Source organism: Bombina bombina, chromosome 5 (assembly GCF_027579735.1).
Source record: "Bombina bombina isolate aBomBom1 chromosome 5, aBomBom1.pri, whole genome shotgun sequence".
Lineage (NCBI taxonomy): Eukaryota > Metazoa > Chordata > Amphibia > Anura > Bombinatoridae > Bombina > Bombina bombina.
Window position 1 is genome coordinate 266832510 of NC_069503.1, and position 19521 is coordinate 266852030.

Genomic DNA, 19521 nt, shown 5'->3' on the forward strand with positions numbered 1-19521 from the left:
ATAATAAAAAAAAATTCCAAATAATTTCTACTATTTAATTTGTTCCTTTGTTGAAAGAAAATATTTGTAAAATTACCAAAAAAGGGAGGTTTGTGTACCTTACTGGTCTGTTAAGTCTACATATAATAAAAGGATAATGCATACACTTACTCTGCATTTTAAATGAGCAGATTTTTTTTCAAAATTAAATTTGATAGCCATGATAATATTCATACACTGTGAAGTTTTGCACATGCCCAGTGGTAGCTGGTACCTCGGTAAGTGTGCATATAAAAAGACTGTGCACAATTTTATAATGGAAGTAAATTTGAAGATCTCTTAAAACTGCATAATCTATATGAATCATAATTTTGACTTTAGTATCCCTTAACCATCAGGCTTAGTTTACTGTGATCCTTTCACCCCTGATTAGTTAATATTAGAGTATGAATGTTTTTATATAATTAGACCCAGAAAGGCATCTTAATGTTAGTGTTATGGGCAAGTGCAAGTGTGGGAATAAAGCCCTTTCTAATATTAAGGTAAATAAAACTCCAGGCCCAGATGGAATACACCCAAGGGTTTTACGTGAACAAAGCACTGTTATAGACAAACCTCTGCTCCTAATTTTTCAAGACTCATTATCTTCAGGCATAGTACCCCAGGACTGGCGTAAAGCTGAGTCCTGGGGTACTAAAAATGTTAGCTCATGGATAAAAGACAGGGAGCAACAAGGAATAGTAGTAGTAAACGTATAATACTCCGATTGGACAAAGATAATCAGTGGCGCCCCCCAGGGATCAGTACTGGGCCCTGTTCTTTTAAAAAAAAATATTAATGAATTGGAGCAAGGATTAAATAGAAACATCTCTATTTTTGCAGATGATACAAAATAGTGTAAGGTCATTAGGTCAGAGCAGGATGAACTTGCTTTGGAAGTAAAAATAATCTATTATTTATATGGGACTAGAGGAAGAAATGGGTTTTGGGAGTAGTAAAAGATAACAAGCTAAAGATGGGTGCACAATGCAGGGCAGCGGCATCTAAGGCTAATAAGATACTAGCAAGTATTAAAAGAGACATTAATGCAAGAGAAGAAAGCATAATTCTGTCACTATATAAATCCCTGGTAAGACCTTACCTTGAGTATGGAGTGCAGTTCTGGGGACCGATCTCAAAAAAAGACATTGCAGATTTAGAAAAAATTCAGAGAAGGGGCCACAAAGCTAATAAGGGGAGTAGAGAATTTAAGCTATGACAAGAGGTTAGCCAAACTTGGTGTGTTTTCTCTAGAAAAAAGGCGCTTGAGAGGTGACATGATTACTTTATATAAATATATTCAAGGCCCATATACAGAGAAGGCAGAAGCTCTGTTTATTCCAAGAAAATAGTTTGTGACAAGAGGACACAATTTAAGGCTGGAGTAAAGGAGATTTAATATTCTGCAATGGAAAGGTAGTGAATGCCAATACCTTAGATACATTTAAAAAATGGTTTGGATACATTTCTGACTAGAAACAGAATTCAGGGATCTAATTGGTTGTGTTAAATGTGTATAGGTTGAACTTGATGGACTTCTGTCTTTTTTCAACCTCATCTACTATGTTACTTGTAATCTAGCCCTTAATATTTTAAAATGTGGAATGTGTAAATCATTTAAAAAAAATGACAAACTCAATTTAAACCATGCCTAATGTTATATTACTGATGAGAAAACACCATTGTTTTAATACATTTTTTTAACATCAAAGGTAATTTTGAAAATCTGGTATGTTAGGGATTCCTGAGACCTGGATTAGTTAAAGTTCCAATTTTCACATTGCTTGGTTATTTTGGTTGCCACTTGTATGTGCACCAGAACCGTTCAGATTGAACATTTAATATGGCTCATAATATATTCAGTGGCGTCACTAGGGGGGTGCGGGCCGCACCCAGGTGACACCCTCCAGGGGGTGACACCACCAAAAAAAAAAATATATATATATATTTTTTTTTAATTTATTTTATTGAAATTCAAAGAAATACAATATAGAGATGCATATATTTTTTTTTTTATTAGAGGGGCCAGCATTTGTGAACATTAATGGGACTGGGGAAGTTGTAGACACTTCATTTTTTTGCCCCTTGAGCCAGCGCTGCAATTTCCACAAATAGTTTTCTCGGCTGCTTTTGCTTGTTTGTACTTTGCTCCTCCCCTGCCCAATTTCACGTTGAATGTTGTGGGCTTGCAAAGTTGCGCTGCTAGCCTAAACCTGCCTGCCTATCTGTGCTCACTGACGTGTGGAGCAATGGAGTCACTCACTGCTGTCTCTCTAAACGGGAACTGGGAAATCATGAGGGGGATGCCTGGCAACTGACCGCATGACTGTCTGACACTGTCTCTAAAGTGAAGGAGCCATGTATGATGCCCACCAGACCGGTACGGTTACGGTACACTAAGTGCACACTGAAGAGGTAGAAGGGGAGGGCGGACGGGGGTCTGGGGGTGGGCAGAGAGCAGAGGTGCTTGGCCATAAGAAGCGGTAGGCACGCTGCCCAGGGCTGTGCACTGACAGACTTGGAAAAGAGTCAGAGAGCAGAATTTTCATAGTTTGCGTGCCTAAACCTTTTCTTTAGTGATTTATTTTTAGAGTGCTCTGTTTATCTTTCATTTGATGCTCTGCTGAGCCAGGGAGAATCTCTAGGCATAAGCTTTATAATTAATGCAGTGCAGTTTACATATTTTGTATGTGTGTCTGAGTTTTTGTGTGTGTCTGAATGTTTCTGTGTGTGTGCCTGAGTGTTTTTGTGTGTGTGTCTAAGTGTTTGTGTGTGTGCCTGAGTGTTTTTGTGTATGCATCTGAGTGTGTGTGTTTGAGTGTTTGTATGTGTGTGTGTTTTTGTGTCTGCTTTCTGGGGGAGGGGGGTGACACCAACCCTAGTGACGCCACTGCCAGGCATTACTGACTACCTCGATGCTATATGAGCTCATACGTTGGTTTTTTTCACTCCAGTGCCAATTGCTCCTAAAGCCACATATTAACCGCGCGCACGCAAGCTCTTGCACGAGCACTGAGGTCGGACTGTAAGGTTGAGCAAACTACACACACACACAGAAGAACAGTCAGTGAGTGAACTGAACACGCTTCCGAAATACTGTATACAGCGGAAGAAAAACAAAACACCAGAGGGGCTAGACACGAGAAGCGCTTCCTCCTGTGCCGATTGGTTACATTATAGCCGTATCCTCCCAGATGATATGCGATTGGAAAGCGCCGCCGCTTTATTTTTCTGATTGGTTGCTTAAAGATGAAAGAGGCGTTGTCTCTTTTTCTGATTGGTTGCTGTCTTACGTTTTCCACAGCCCAGAGTCACTGTGAGTGTTCCATGGTCTCTAGTGGAATTTGCCATATTTGGAATGTGAATAATTTTACTGCCTGCGGCTACTTCCTGTAGGGTGTGTGAGTGAGTGGATGCTCCGAGGTTATAGGTTGGAACGATCATCTTTTATTGCTTTGGATACTTACCGTTAGTAAACTGACTTACAAAAACTTGTTACAACTAAACTTGTAGGTAAGATCCTTTTCCGGATACATCATGAAAGTTTCTGTATAGGGATACAAAGAACACTACATGGATAGGACGAATTCACGTATATAATATTTAATCAACTTGTGTTTTGTATTTGTTTCCTAGAAACCAAAATGTCAAAGTCTTTGAAAAAGATAGTAGAGGAGAGCAGGGAGAAGAATATGCCAGAGGTAGATATGTGTGAACGAGGCATTTCCAATATGCTGGATGTGCCAGGGCTGTGTAAGTAGATTTTTTTTTTATTATTGTTAATATTTATAGTATTGTGAAAAAATACTATTTTCTTTTATGTCATTAAAAGGAAAATTTAAAACATAAGAAAATACTAGAAATACGAGAAAAAAAACTAATTATCTGATTTCTTTATGTTAATAACCCAATTGTTATTGCACAAAATTCTGTATTGGTGAATGACACGATTAATACATTTTAGTATGATAATACCATGCTGGAAAAATTATAAAATGTATCTATCTATAAACCCACACAAAACAAAGCATTACCATAAGAAGAAAAAAAGTACATTTGATAATAGAATTATTTTGGAACATTTTTCCATCTGTATGCTCTGAATTATGAAAGAAAAAATTGAGTTTCATGTCACTTTTAAGCCTGCAATGTAATGGAAGTGATGAATTATAAGTGCTAAAGTTTATACATTAAAAGTCTCTGTAACATACTCATGTAAAAACGAGTTACTGTAGCTTACCCTGATCAAAAAATTTACATATATATTTTTTAGAGCATGCAGTTTTAAAACTAGGGCCTTTGCAATGCTAAAGGGCCATTATACTCTGCAGAATTGCAAAATCAACAAATCCATAATAAAATGATGATTCAAAAGTGCTTAGTTTGAATTTAAAATGAGTATTTTTTTTTTCTGACAAATTACAGTTAATTAAATTTTCCTTCCCCACATTATGTGACTGTTATCAGCCAATCACAAAACCCCATAAAATAGTTAAATAGCTCAAGTACAGCTTGGGAGCTGCAGAGCACTGCAGGTACTGAGTGGAAACTGATGCTGACCCAATCAGCAGCTCTAGTTGTATGGCCCAGCTGTGCAACTAGTGTTCCTGATTGGGTCAGCAGAAATTTCCGTTCGGGACCAGCGTTGCTCTGTGGCTCACGATCGTAACTTTAACTGGATTTGCAGGGTCCCTAGTTTTAAAATGACATGCTCTAACAAAGCTGTGTGCAGGTGGCTGTGTGTATACAGTTACAGTAAGCTCCTAAAGTGCAGAGAAAGGTTCATTATAAAGCCATAAACGTACATGGAAGAGATGTGTCGCTCCCAGCACAGTATTATGAGCTTTTCTAGTTTTTTTGTGTTTATTAAATTATGTAACTTATTTTTTATACATAATTAGTGTTTGTATATTAGGAGTTTAAACTTTGTAGCTTTTTGGGGCATATAATGAGGCAGCTAGAATGATATGTTTAAACTTACAATATGCAAACACATAATACCTGACTAGAATTGTGTTACTTTTATGGTTATGTGTAACATCCTTGTCACATTAATGTTTTTTTTTTTAAAACATGTTTAACCTTTTTATAAGCTGTTCAGATTATATATTGCATATGAAATCTTTGTAAAAAGTGTTTTTCTTTCTCTGTAATTTAACACTGAACCCTGTAGTGTTTTCCACTCCCCTACAAAAGGCTGGAGTGCATTCTGTTAAATGCAGAACCCTAACTCTCCTGCATGTTGCTTAGTGATTGGTTGATATGTGCAAGGGATTATTTATATAGGATCCTTATTGGATACAGCAAAATAAATAAAGTGTTTTTTTTCCTTTTATGCGTAGGTAAAGATTTTGTAGAAAGCGCTTTTTAATGTATTTTTAACAAGATATTATTTTTCTTCTATTTTACATTTTAAAATGCCCTCTTTTTAGATATCATACAACTTTTTTTTTTTTTTTAATTAACAATTTGTGTTCATGTGAGGCTTGTTGCATCCAACATTAAAGCATTGGTAGATCTGATCATTAGCCCACGAGCAATTACATGTGTACTATCTTTTTAATGGAATTTGAGGGGGTAAGCCTAATATTCTGCTATCTGTGTGATGAACTACACAAACAATATACAAATACTCTACTGTGCAAAAGTTATAGGCAAAGTTATAGAGAGGCATCTTATTGACCTCAAATTTATACTGCAGCATAACGACCCCAAACATACAGCCAAAGTAATTAAAAACTATCTTCAGTGTAAAGTAGTACAAAGAGTCCTGGAAGTGATTGTATGGCCCCCACAGAGCCTGATCTCAACATCACTGAATCTGTCTGGAATTACATGAACAGACAGAAGCAACTAAGGCTGCCTAAATCCACAGAAGAACTGTGATTAGTTCTTTAAGATGTTCAGAACAACCTACCTGGCGAGTTCCTTAATAAACTGTGTGCAAGTATACCTAGAATAATTGATGCTGTTTTAAAGGCAAAGGGTGGTCATGCCAAATATTGATTTGATGTATATTTTTTTTATGTTCGTTCACTGTGCATTTTGATAATTCTTAAAAAAAACTATTTATATATATATATATATATATATATATATGTGTATGTATATATGTGTGTATATATGTATGTGTGTGTGTGTGTGTGTGTGTGTATATATGTATGTATATGTATATGTATGTGTGTATGTATGTATGTATGTATATATATATATATATATATATATATATATATATATATATATATATATATATATATATATATATATATATATATATATATATATATATATATAAATACACACATACACAGTACTGTGCAAAAGTCTTAGGCCACCATTAGATTTGGTGTCTTAGCAATGGTATAATGACCATATATAAGTATTTCTCAGTCTCTTTATTATAATACAACCAGAAAGTACAGGATATTTGTACCCAGTATTAAAAAACAGAAAAAAAATCAGAACAAACAGGTTCTATAGGCTAAAGTGGCAAGTATTTAGTGTGACCCCCCCCCCCTTACACTTGAGCAATAGCAGGAACCTGGCTCTTGTAAACCTAAATGGAATGAAACCCTAGTTAATGTCATTGCTAACACCTGTATTTGTCCTACTATTTCATGTCAAAATGACTGCTGTGAAAAAGTTCTATTACACCAGGTTTGTGCAAGACATGCTTGAGCATTACATACACATGTGGTATGAGTTTGATTCATTGGAAGCTTGATAATCAGACCAACTTTCTATCACATTATTACAATCAAAATGCCAGAGATCACAACATTTGAAAGTAATAAAATCATACTTTTGCATCAGCAAGGGTACTCTCAAAGGAAAATCAGCAAATAAACTGGATACTCAAGATATGGTATTCAAGCTGTTATAAAGAAAATTGAAGAATCAGGAGAGGTCAAGGACAAAAAAGTACTGGAAGGCAAAGAAAACTTTCAAAATCTGATGAGAAGTTTCTCAGAGTGTCTTCTTTGAGAGACCGGAAGAAGTCCAGCAAGGACTTGTCTCAACATCTGGCAGCTTCATCGGGAGGCTAAGTTGACCCTTCTAGAGTCGGAAGAAGATTGTTTTGCAGCCACATGACCTGGGCACCTTGCAGTCATTGACCTCCTCTGTATACCAAAGTATTCTAGAGTCAAATGTGAGGCCATCTGTTCAAGAGCTAAAGCTTGTCCGAAATTCGGTCATGCAACAGGACAATGATCCCAATCACACCAGCAAATCTACAACAGAATGGCTGAAAAAGAAAAGAACCAAGGTTTTCCAATGGCCCAGTCAATGTCCAGACCTCAACCAGATTGAAATGCTGTGGCAAGACCCCTTAAGAGAGCTCATCTCAATGAACTGAAGCAACATTGTAAAGAAGAGTGGGACAAAATTCCTCCACAACAATGCGAGGCACTGATTTTTGATACAGAAAACGATTACTTCAAGGTATTGCTGCTAAAGGTGGTTCTACAAATTACTGAATCATAAGGTGTACTTAGTTTTTCACACATGACTTCTCCACTTTGGCTTTATTTTTGTTTAAGGGATACTAAACCCAAATTTTTTATTTAATGCTTAAGATAGAGCAGGCAATTTTCAGCAACTTTCTAATTTGCTCCTATTATCATTTTTCTTCATTCTCTTGCTATTTTTATTTAAAAAGCAGGAATGTAAAGCTTAGAAGCCGGCCTATTTTTGGTTCAGAACCTAGGTTAAGCTTGCTTATTGGTTTGCTAAATGTAGCCACCAATAAGAAAGTGCTATCCAGAGTGCTAAACCTAAAATGGGCTGGCTCCTAAGCTTTACATTCCTGCTTTTTTTTAAATACAGATAGCAAGAGAACGAAGAAAAATAGGAGTAAATTAGAAAGTTGCTTAAAATTGCATGCTCTATCTGAATCGTGAAAGAAAAAGTTTGGGGTTAGTATCCATTTTAAATAAATCATGATACGGTGTAATATGTCATTTGTTGTAGTTCATCTGAGGTTGTATTTTTTATTTAATTTTAAGAACTGCTAAGGACCAGATGATTTTTATTATGTCCTGATACGCAAAACCATAGAATTCAAAGTAGGTGTACTTTCTTTTTCACATGATTGTGTGTATGTATGTGAGTGTGTGTGTGTGTATGTATGTGAGTGTGTGTGTGTGTGTGTGTGTATCCTTTCTAGCCCTGCCATTATTAATTTCAATGAGAGGGATAACATAATTTTGCATAGTTATAGCTATAAGGTCTTTACTAGTGCATTTTATATACAGCGAGAAACATTTTTTGCAATTTACTTTTGGTTGCAAAAATGTTTCTTTTAACCCCTTAAGGACCAGGCCATTTTTCAATTTCTTTCCCTTAAGGACCAGGGCTATTTTTACATTTCTGCGGTGTTTGTGTTTAGCTGTAATTTTCCTCTTACTCATTTACTGTACCCACACATATTATATACATTTTTTCTCGCCATTAAATGGACTTTCTAAAGATACCATTATTTTCATCATATCTTATAATTTACTATAAAAAAAAATATAAAATATGAGGAAAAAATGGAAAAAAAAACACACTTTTTCTAACTTTGACCCCCAAAATCTGTTACACATCTACAACCACCAAAAAACACCCATGCTAAATAGTTTCTAAATTTTGTCCTGAGTTTAGAAATACCCAATATTTACATGTTCTTTGCTTTTTTTGCAAGTTATAGGGCAATAAGTACAAGTAGCACTTTGCTATTTCCAAACCCCTTTTTTTCAAAATTAGCGCTAGTTACATTGGGACACTGATATCTTTCAGGAATCCCTGAATATCCCTTGACATGTATATATTTTTTTTTAGAAGACATCCCAAAGTAATGATCTAGGCCCATTTTGGTATATTTCATGCCACCATTTCACCGCCAAATGAGATCAAATAAAGAAAAAAATCACTTTTTCATAATTTTTTTCACAAACTTTAGGTTTCTCACTGAAATTATTTGCAAACAACTTGTGCAATTATGGCATAAATGGTTGTAAACGCTTCTCTGGGATCCACTTTGTTCATAAATAGCAGACATATATGGCTTTGGCATTGCTTTTTGGTAATTAGAAGGCCGCTAAATGCCACTGCGCACCACACATGTATTATGCCCAGCAGTGAATGGGGTTAATTAGGGAGCTTCTAGGGTTAATTTTAGCTGTAGTGTAGTAGACAACCCCAAGTATTGATCTAGGCCCATCTTGGTATATTTCATGCCACCATTTCACCGCCAAATGCGATCAAATAAAAAAAATTTTTAAATTTTTTTACAATTTTAGGTTTCTCACTGAAATTATTTACAAACAACTTGTGCAATTATGGCATAAATGGTTGTAAATGCTTCTCTGGGATCCCCTTTGTTCAGAAATAGCAGACATTTATGGCTTTTGTGTTGCTTTTTGGTAATTAGAAGGCTGCTAAATGCTGCTGCGCATCACACGTGTATTATGCCCAGCAGTGCAGGGGTTAATTAGATAGCTTGTAGGGAGCTTGCAGGGTTAATTTTAGCTTTAGTGTAGAGATCAGCTTCCCACCTGAGAGATCCCACCCCCCTGATCCCTCCCAAACATCTCTCTTCCCTCCCCCACCCCACAATTGTCCCCGCCATCTTAAGTACTGGCAGAAAGTCTGCCAGTACTAAAATAAAAAAAAATAAAAGGCTTTTTTTTTTTTTTTTTTTTATGAATTTTTTTTTTTTTAATGAATTTTTTTTTTTTTTAAATATCTGTTTAGCTGTGATGGATCCCCCCCAAACAGCTCTATAACTCTTGCCCACATCCTATTTGCTGCCATCTTGGGTATTGGCAGCTGTCTGCCAGTACCCAATTTGCCTCCCAAAAATGTTTTTTTTTTTTTTTTTTTTTTTTTATGTAATTACTTTTTTTCTGTAGTGTAGCTGCCCCCCCTAATACCCTCCTCCCTCTCCCCCTCCCAGATCCTTTTGACAATTATTTCCCCCCCTCCCTCTTCCTCTCTCCCATTCATTAATTCATTGGTGGCAGTGGCTGTTACGCGATCACACACACACGAGCACTCCCGGCACCCGGCGCGCACATTGCACATTCAGGAACCGGATGCTGGGTAGCGATGGGCCGCCCACCCGCCTCCCTGCAGCTGCTACCACCCACCAACGATCGGGCCCATTGCTACCGGTGCAGAGAGGGCCACAGAGTGGCTCTCTCTGCATCGGTTTTGGAAAAAAGGTATTGCAGTGATGCCTCAATGTCGAGGCATCACAGCAATACCTTGAAAGCGACTGGAAGCGATCAGGATCGCTTCCAGCCGCTTTAAACCCTGATGTCGTACAGGGTACGTCGCTGGTCTTTAAAGACCAGCTTGTGTGCGACGTACCCTGTACGACATGCGTCGTTAAAGGGACAGTAAACACCTTGTAATTACAAGACGTATCTGCTGTGTTGCTATAGAATAACATATCAACCAAGTCTTTTACCATCCTTTTTGATACAATTATTTTTAAATAGCCAAACTCCACCCACCGTTTGCCTTATTTGGAGGAGCCAATCTGAGCTTTAGTCCATAGGCAACAAGGCTAGCCCGGCTATAATGTTAGTATAAAGTATATTGTTTTGCAGTTGTTATCTAATACAGCAAATTAGGGACAGGCTTGAGTCAAAGTTAGCCTTGAGAAGTCAGCAGAGTTAAATTATATTTAAAGGCGGAAAAATCAATTATGAAAATATATTACAAAGTTGTTTCATTTCACATAACTGAAGATTTCATATAAAAATCTCAAGGTGTTGACTGTCCCTTTAAAGGGATATTAAACCCAAACATTTTTCTTTCATGATTTAGATAGAGCATGAGATTTTAAACAACTTTCTAATTGACTTTTATTATCAATTTTTCTTGGTTCTTTTGTTGAAAAGCAGGGACCTATACTTAGGAGCCGGTCAATTTTTGGAGCAATATATGGCAGCAATTTTGCAAGAATGTTATACATTTTGCAAGAGCACTAGATAGCAGCACTTTTTCCTGCCATTTAGTGCTCCACACACCTACCTAGATATCTCTTCATCACAGAATATCATGGGAACGAAGCAAATTTGATATGATGTGCTCTGTCTGACTCGCAAAAGAACATTTTTGGGTTTCATATTCATTTTAAGCATGAGAAAAAGCATAATTTGAACATGTTAAAAATATTGTTTTGCATGATGCTGTTTATTTTGAAGCTAACCAGAAGTGCAATGCCTGTGCCAAGTTGAGACATAAAAGGGATTTTAAACTCAAAATGAAGTTGCCCATAAAATGTTAAATTATGCATAATTAAAAAAAACTTTCCAGTAAACTTTTATTATTTACTTTGCCTACTTTCCTGTAATTTAACCCTGAACCCTTTAGTTTTCCAGTCCCTCAAGAAAAGCTGCAAATGCAAAACCCTAATCCCCGATGTTGCATAGTGATTAGTTGATATGTGCAAGGGATTATTTATATCTGACCCTAATTGGCTATCCGAAAAGAGGTAAGGCAGATAACCGTCAATAGGCTTTTCAAGGTGTGTGTTCTGTGACTGCAATCCAATGCAAATTTAGTTTTAACTCCTTCTAAAACACTTTTATTGTTGCAGAACATGTGCAATGTAGATTATAATTTCTAGAGCATAAATAAAAACAAATACATTAGATGATTGCTCACTGGTTGATAAATAGAACTGCCATAGCATTATTTGTGGTGGACAGTGACTCACGTAACGCATATAAACAACAACAACAATTCAGTACAGTAGAGCCCATTTTACAAAAAACTAAATCTGTACTACATTTTAAATTCCTCTATTTTTTAGATGCAATAGAGAACAAGGTTGTGTTCCTTTACCTTCTAATGTGGCCGTATTTCCCAATTTCCCAGGCACCTTCCAGGACTGTGAGATCTAATCTATATGAGGCAGAGTTGTGAGCAGAGAGAGGTGTGATGTGGGTGGGGCTTCATGATGATGGGCGGAGTTACAGGGTGTACTGTGGCAGGTTGTGGAGTCTGTACAGTCCCTGGGTTCACTTGGTAAATTGAGACTGTTGCTCAATGAGACAATTACAAGGGACAGTAAACACAGTTGTTTTGTAATACAGTAACAAATCAGCCAAGGCATTTTTAAAAACAAATTAACGTTCTTTTTATGGCAATTGGTCTTCAATAGCCAAACTGCACCCTATATCTGTCTTATTTGGAGAAGACAATCAGGGCTGTAGTTCTAAGACAACAAGGCTAAACTGGTCATAAAGTTAGTATAAAATGCATTTGTTTTGCAGTTGTTATATGAGAAAGCTATTTAGGGACAGATATGTAGCAGAGTTAGCCATAAGATGTTCTGAGAATTAGAAATTGCTCTATGTTCAAAGTTGTTTCATTACACATAACTAAACATTTTTATATACAAATCTAAAGGTGTTTACTGTCCCTTTTGTTAACGATGCAGGTGGGACAGCAGAGCAGAACTGCTAAACAAGGACAATCCTGCAATATGTGGGAGGGTTGGGAATTCTGCTGTAGTTCCCATCCACAAACATTTGCTGCTCCCGTGTTTTCTGGGTGCTACTTATAGAACATAACATGAATAGGATGCAGCAAGCATGAATTTTCTGTTAGTTCTACCTGAAGTTTAAGCAGCTTTACTTACCCTTAGTCATGCATAACTGCTGCTCGGTCATATGCATGATGTAAACATTGTGAGTAAAATCTTTGTAAACCACTTAGAAAAGAGAAAATGACAATTAGATGGTGCTGGAGAACTGACCACTGAATGCTGATCTACACCAGCATAAATAGTACCTGGTAATAAGAAGATTGCTAGCAACAGATGATGTGTGCACTTCCATATGCCAGACAGATTACATGGATGAGCTCATGCTCACTGTGACTTCTGCTTGCCTGTTATGCACGTGCACGGTTATTGGGAATGCATTATGTCCTTGACAATATTTTAACGTTGCACACAGATTAAAAAAAATCTCTTGTGTAGATTAAAAATGATGTACTTTTTATTAATCGAAGAATAAAGAGACAATCTACACTAGAATTTGTATTGTTTAAAAAGATAGATAATCCATTTTTATTACCCGTTCCCCAGTTTTGCAAAACCAACAGTTATATTAATATACTTTTTGTATCTGTGATTACCTTGTATCTAAGCCTCTGCAAACTGCCCCCTTATTTCAGTTCTTTTGACAGACTTGCATTTTAGCCAATCAGTGCTGGCTCATAGGAACTCCACATGCGTGAGCACAATGTTATCTATATGACACACATGAACTAACGCCCCCTAGTGGTGAAAAACTGTGAGAGAAGAGGCGACCTTCAAGGGTTTAGAAATTAGCATATGAACCTCCTAGGTTTAGCTTTCAACTAAGAATACCAAGAGAACAAAGCAAAATGGTGATAAAAGTAAATTGGAAAATTGTTTAAAATCACATGCCCTATTTGAATCATGAAAGTTTATTTTGGACTAGACTGTCCCTTTAAGTTGAGTTTACAAGAAGCTACTTTTTTGTTGTTGTTTTTTTGAGTATTTTTATAGACCACTAAAGTCTTATAATAACAAATAATATTTAAATATTCATGGTATGTAAAGATAATGATACAGCTATAATTTTCTATGCACGATTTGTTACACTGAGTTATTTATTCACGAATACTGGGGGGGGGGGTACATATTTTATAAAAATATATAAATGGATGGAGAGAGGTGAAAATACTACTCAAAACCAATATTATTGCCACGGTGCATTCCTAAAAAAATCTTTATATAGTACAAAAGAGAAAAAGAGCCAATGGATATAGAGGAAAAAAAGCACTCGTGCTACAAATGTAATTTTTAATTTAAGCGCTTTAGAAAGGTTCAGAAGTTGTGAGCATACATTTTACTTAGCATATATTCCTACTAAAAAATTTGGGGGCACATTATTTAACCATATAAACCTTGTGTATTAACACATCATGAAAACATCTCTACACATAATAACCAAATCAGTCCAGCTGACCTCAGCGGTCCAAATGAACAGGCAAAAGTGAGCTCCAGCTCAAACAATGTCCCGGATCGTGTATGACCGCAGCACTGAGCTGCACTCAAGGTCTTAGTTACTCACGTATCCTAGGTAAAAGTTCCAGGGTCTCCAACACGGAACTTGAAACACTGTGTATCTCCAAGCAAAGTAGTGTGACGTCACAGCATGGGAGGGATCAGCTCCTGTCTTCTGTGTCAGTGACGTATGTGTACTGCTACCAGCGTCTCATAGGTGGATCCAGACACTTCCCAAGTGTCGATAATGCCAGACCTGATTATCGGACTCTTAGTAGGAGCATAGATGTTTCATCACCACCAGGTTGAAAGTGATGCAGATGTTATGTAAGTATCTGGTATCCAGACTTTTATTTCAGCCGTTCGCCACAGCCTAGGCTCATTGGCTGCGGTGGGAAAAATGAAGTGGTTCTTTTCTGGCTTCATATGTGGAACTGTCACATCTAGAGCTGCATTTAAAACTTTCTAGCGTGCATCTAGGGGCCATACATTGGCTTCACAGATATCCCATCACTTGTACCAGATTTTTGAGCAGAGCACTCCTTCTCCTTTATGCAATTAAACAGCAATCTCCCAAATTATCACCACTGGTATAACTTCATCAGTGATGATATATAAATGTACAGAATGCCAACGCACGTTTCACCCCACACCAAACTTGTGCAAACAGGGGCTTCATCAGGGGTACATATTTTACTATAGCCATCAAGGTGTTATGTGATCCTCATTGCATTCTTGCTGGTAAATAATTTTTTGTTGGAGACAAATATTAGCCGACCCATGTGTTATTTTACTGGTTTGTGGTTCTGTGCTTATGATTCTAAAAAAAAAAAAATTTCAAAAAAATTCTTATAATAGATGTATCTTGATTTTTTATTGCCCAGTCTAAGTACACCTCAGCATTAAAAAGTAAACTAAACATCTATTGTCCTAAAGTAGCCAGTGATTAAAGGAACATTATATGGACAGTAAAGTAAAACAATAAACTTTCATGATTCAGGTAAAACATACAATTTTTAACAACTTTCCAATTTATTTCTATGATCAAATTTGCTTTGTTCTCTTGGTATCTCTTGTTGAAGACTAAACCTTGGAAGGGTGATTAGAACTTAGGAGCGTGCACGTGTCTATTGCAGTCTATGGCGGCAGTGTTTGGAACTATGTATAACATTGGTGTTAACTTTGTTGCAAACACAGCTGCCAGATAGCTACACATGCACACTCCTGAACTAACCTAGGATTGCTCTTTAACAAAGGATACCAAGAGAACTAAGCAAAATTGCTAATAGAAGTAAAGTGGAAAGTTATTTAAAAGTTCATGCTCTATCCAATCAATTTAAGTTTAATTTTTACTTTCCTGTCCCACTAATGTATTAAAGGGACATTAAACCCCATTTGTTTCTTTCAGGATTTAGAAAGAGCATGCACTTTTGATCAACTTTCCAATTTATATCTATTATCTAATTTGCTTCCTTCTTCAGATATTCTTTGTTGTAGAATGCACATGGGTGAGCCAATCACATGAGGCATCTATTTGCAACCACCAATCAGCATCTACTGAGCCCATTTAGATATGCTTTTCAACAAATGGTATAAAGAGAATGAAGCAAATTAGATAATCGAAGTAAATTGGAAAGTTGTTCAAAAGTGCATGCTCTTTCTGAATCCTGAAAGAAAGAAATTCAGTTTAATGTCCCTTTAACCCCTTAATGACCGAGGACGTGCAGGGTACGTCCTCAAAAAAAAGGCAGTTAACGCCTGAGGACGTACCCTGCACGTCCTCGGTGTGGAAAGCAGCTGGAAGCGATCCTGCTCGCTTCCAGCTGCTTTCCGGTTATTGCAGTGATGCCTCAATATGGAGGCATCCTGCAATAACCATGTATGGCCATCCGATGCAGAGAGAGCCACTCTGTGGCCCTCTCTGCACCGGAGATCGGTGGCTTCCTTCGTTGGTGGGTGGGAGCAGCACCGGGAGGCGGGTGGCGGCCATCGATGGCCCTGGAGATGTGCAGGGGGGCGGGATCGTGGGCGGGGATGCCCGGGGGCGCGCGCGTGCACGATATGGAGGGGGCGGGCGCGTGCACGGGGAGGGAGCGGGTGGGAACGATGCACTACGGAAAATAGGATTAATAATAGGATTGGTAATCAGGTATTAATGTCAACAAAATTTAAAAAAAAAGCTAAATCAGGGGGTGTTGGTGTGGTATGTGGGAGGGAAGCTACACTACAGAAAAAAAAACTGTGAAAAAAACCCCCAGAAAACATTTTTTTCTGCAAACTGGGTACTGGCAGATAGCTGCCAGTACCCAAGATGGCCCCCAAAACGTCAGAGGGGGACGGTTAGAGAGGTGTTTGGGGGGGGATCAGGGAGGTTGGGGGATAAGGGGAATACTACCCAGCAGCATATGTAAATATGCTATACAATTTAAAAAAAACAACAACAAAGATTCCCTTTATTTTTGTACTGGCAGACTTTCTGCCAGTACTTAAGATGGCAGGGACAATTGTGTGGTGGGGGAGGGAAGGGAGCTGTTTGGGAGGGATCAGGGGGTGTGATGTGTCAGATGGGAGGCTGATCTCTACACTAAAGCTAAAATTAACCCTGCAAGCTCCCTACAAGCTACCTAATTAACCCCTTCACTGCTAGACATAATACACGTGTGATGCGCAGCGGCATTTAGCGGCCTTCTAATTACCAAAAAGCAATGCCAAAGACATATATGTCTGCTATTTCTGAACAAAGGGGATCCCAGAGAAGCATTTACAGCCATTTGTGCCATAATTGCACAAGCTGCTTGTAAATGATTTCAGTGAGAAACCTAAAATTGTGAAAAATATTACGTTTTTTTTAATTTGATCGCATCTGGCGGTGAAATGGTGGCATGAAATATACCAAAATGGGCCTAGATCAATACTTTGGGTTGTCTACTACACTACATTAAAGCTAAAATTAACCCTAGAAGCTCCCTACATGCTCCCTAATTAACCCCTTCACTGCTGGGCATAATACACGTGTGGTGCGCAGTGGCATTTAGCGCCCTTCTAATTACCAAAAAGTAACAACAAAAGCCATACATGTCTGCTATTTCTGAACAAAGGGGATCCCAGAGAAGAATTTACAACCATTTATGCCATAATTGCACAAGCTGCTTGTAAATAATTTCAGTGAGAAACCTAAAGTTTGTGAACAAAATTGTGAAAAAGTGAACAATTTTTTTTATTTGATTGTATTTGGCGGTGAAATGGTGGCATGAAATATACCAAAATGGGCCTAGATCAATACTTTGGGGTGTCTTCTAAAAAAAAAATATATACATGTCAAGTGATATTCAGGGATTCCTGAAAGATATCAGTGTTCCAATGTAACTAGCGCTAATTTTGAAAAAAAGGGGTTTGGAAATAGCAAACTGCTACTTGTATTTATGGCCCTATAACTTGCAAAAAAAGCAAAGAACATGTAAACATTGGGTATTTCTTAACTCAGGACAAAATTTAGAAAGTATTTAGCATGGGTGTTTTTTGGTGGTTGTAGATGTGTAACAGATTTTGGGGGTCAAAGTTAGAAAAAGTGTGTTTTTTTTCCATTTTTTTCTCATATTATATAATTTTTTTTATAGTTAATTATAAGATATGATGAAAATAATGGTATCTTTAGAAAGTCCACTTAATGGCGAGAAAAACGGTATATAATATGTGTGGGTACAGTAAATGAGTAAGAGGAGAATTACAGCTAAACACAAACACTGCAGAAATGTAAAAATAGCCTTGGTCCCAAACGGACAGAAAATGGAAAAGTGCTGCGGTCATTAAGGGGTTAAGTATGGTTTCACACTTTCACTGGTATGTTCATTAATTGCACAACTACACAAACAATCTTGTAATAAGTGTTTTATGTCCCATTAACAAGATTAAGTCTGTTTTTATTTATTTGTCTTTTAATTTAAAAAATCTCTGTGGAAGAGACCAACACAAATCCTGTTTCCCTGTGTTTTTCAGCAGCCATATTTATGTATTTCATGTTAGAGTAGAAGTTGCTTATGTTCTGGGATTCAAAAATTGAACAAATATATGTAATAGAAAGTGTTTGACATCATATTTAATCTGAAATGTAAATGTATTGATTTACTAGATTTGTTTTTTTTAACTTATTTATTTTTATTTTCAGTCACCTTGTCTAACATTACTCAGCTCATCCTCAGCCATAACAAGCTCACAAGTAAGTATTGAACTATTTTACCTATATTGTTTCTGTTCTGATGACATGCAGCTGTCTGAAATGGAATGTTATTCTGTACTGGGGGTTGCACAGCTATTTTTTGTTTACTTATTCTGTACATAGCATTAGTATCTGAAAACCTTCACCTGCTGTGCACATCTTTATAAACATTATGCCAAAACCAAGGTTCTCATGGTATTCTCAATAGCTATTGCAGCGTTTCATAAAGACCTAAGTCTAAAATGATATCCATAGCAAGTTCTGGCCAATGCTGCCGGATACTGGAGTAATGCACGGGAGCTGACATTAATAGGGCAGTGCAAAGTACTGGCTGGTAACGTCTAACTTTCATTGCATTCCATTACTAGTGTGTAGGCACATGCACAGCAACTCTCCTTCAGTTATTATTAGTTATTTGTAGAGTGCCAACAGATTCCGCAGCGCTACGTGAAACCTATTCCAAAATGATGTCACCCATAATTAAAGGGAGGAGCATGAAATGTTTTTAGTGCTTAAAGGGCCATTCAGTGGCATAGAATTGCATAATTAACAAGTGCATAATAAAAAGACAATGATTTAACACCTACTCAGAATTTCAAATAATCAATCATTTTTTTTCCAAACAAGTTTATTTTTTCCTCCCGTTTTCCGTCCCCCTGTACCATGTGACAGATATTAGCAAATCACAGAATAGTATACGTATACCCTGTGAGCTTGTGCACATGCTCAGTAGGATCTTGTTCCCCAGAAAGTGTGAATATAAAAAGACTGTGAAAAATTTGATAATGGAAGTAAATTTGAAAGAGTCTTAAAACTACATGCTCTTTCTGAATCATAAAAGTTTATTTTGACTTGAGTGTCCCTTTAATGTAACTTTTTAAAGGGAAGCAATTTTTTTACAGTACACTGTCTCTTTAACTCCACATAGTTTGCATACCGTCTGTGCAGATCTTAGGGTATAAAACAGCTTCTGATTGGTGCAAATGCATCATGGGACTGCTTATATGTCTCGGGCACATGTGTATGCTCTGTGTTTAGCAACACCAGAAAACAAAGGATGCTGAGTTTAATAGGTAAGAGGATTATTATTTAAAAGGGTTTGTATTTGAACATTGCTTAAAGGGACAGTAAACTTATAAAATGTTATATAATGCTGCACATAGTGCAGCATTTTATAACATTATCTTAGCGGCAGGTGGCAAAAACGAAAGCACTGCAAGATATTTCATATTAAACCTGGATTTAGCAG

General features: G+C 37.1%; 1 protein-coding gene across 1 annotated transcript in view; it reads left to right on the forward strand.

Moving 5' to 3' along the window:
• Nucleotides 1-3334: 3334 nt before the first annotated feature.
• Nucleotides 3335-19521, forward strand: part of RSU1 (Ras suppressor protein 1) — a 317910-nt gene continuing 301723 nt past the window's right edge. Inside the window, exons 1-3 of the mRNA XM_053713985.1 lie at nt 3335-3531; nt 3655-3771; nt 18222-18272. Of these exons, the coding sequence (XP_053569960.1) occupies nt 3663-3771; nt 18222-18272 (160 nt within the window). The 5' untranslated portion in view covers nt 3335-3531; nt 3655-3662. The remainder of the gene's footprint in view (nt 3532-3654; nt 3772-18221; nt 18273-19521) is intronic.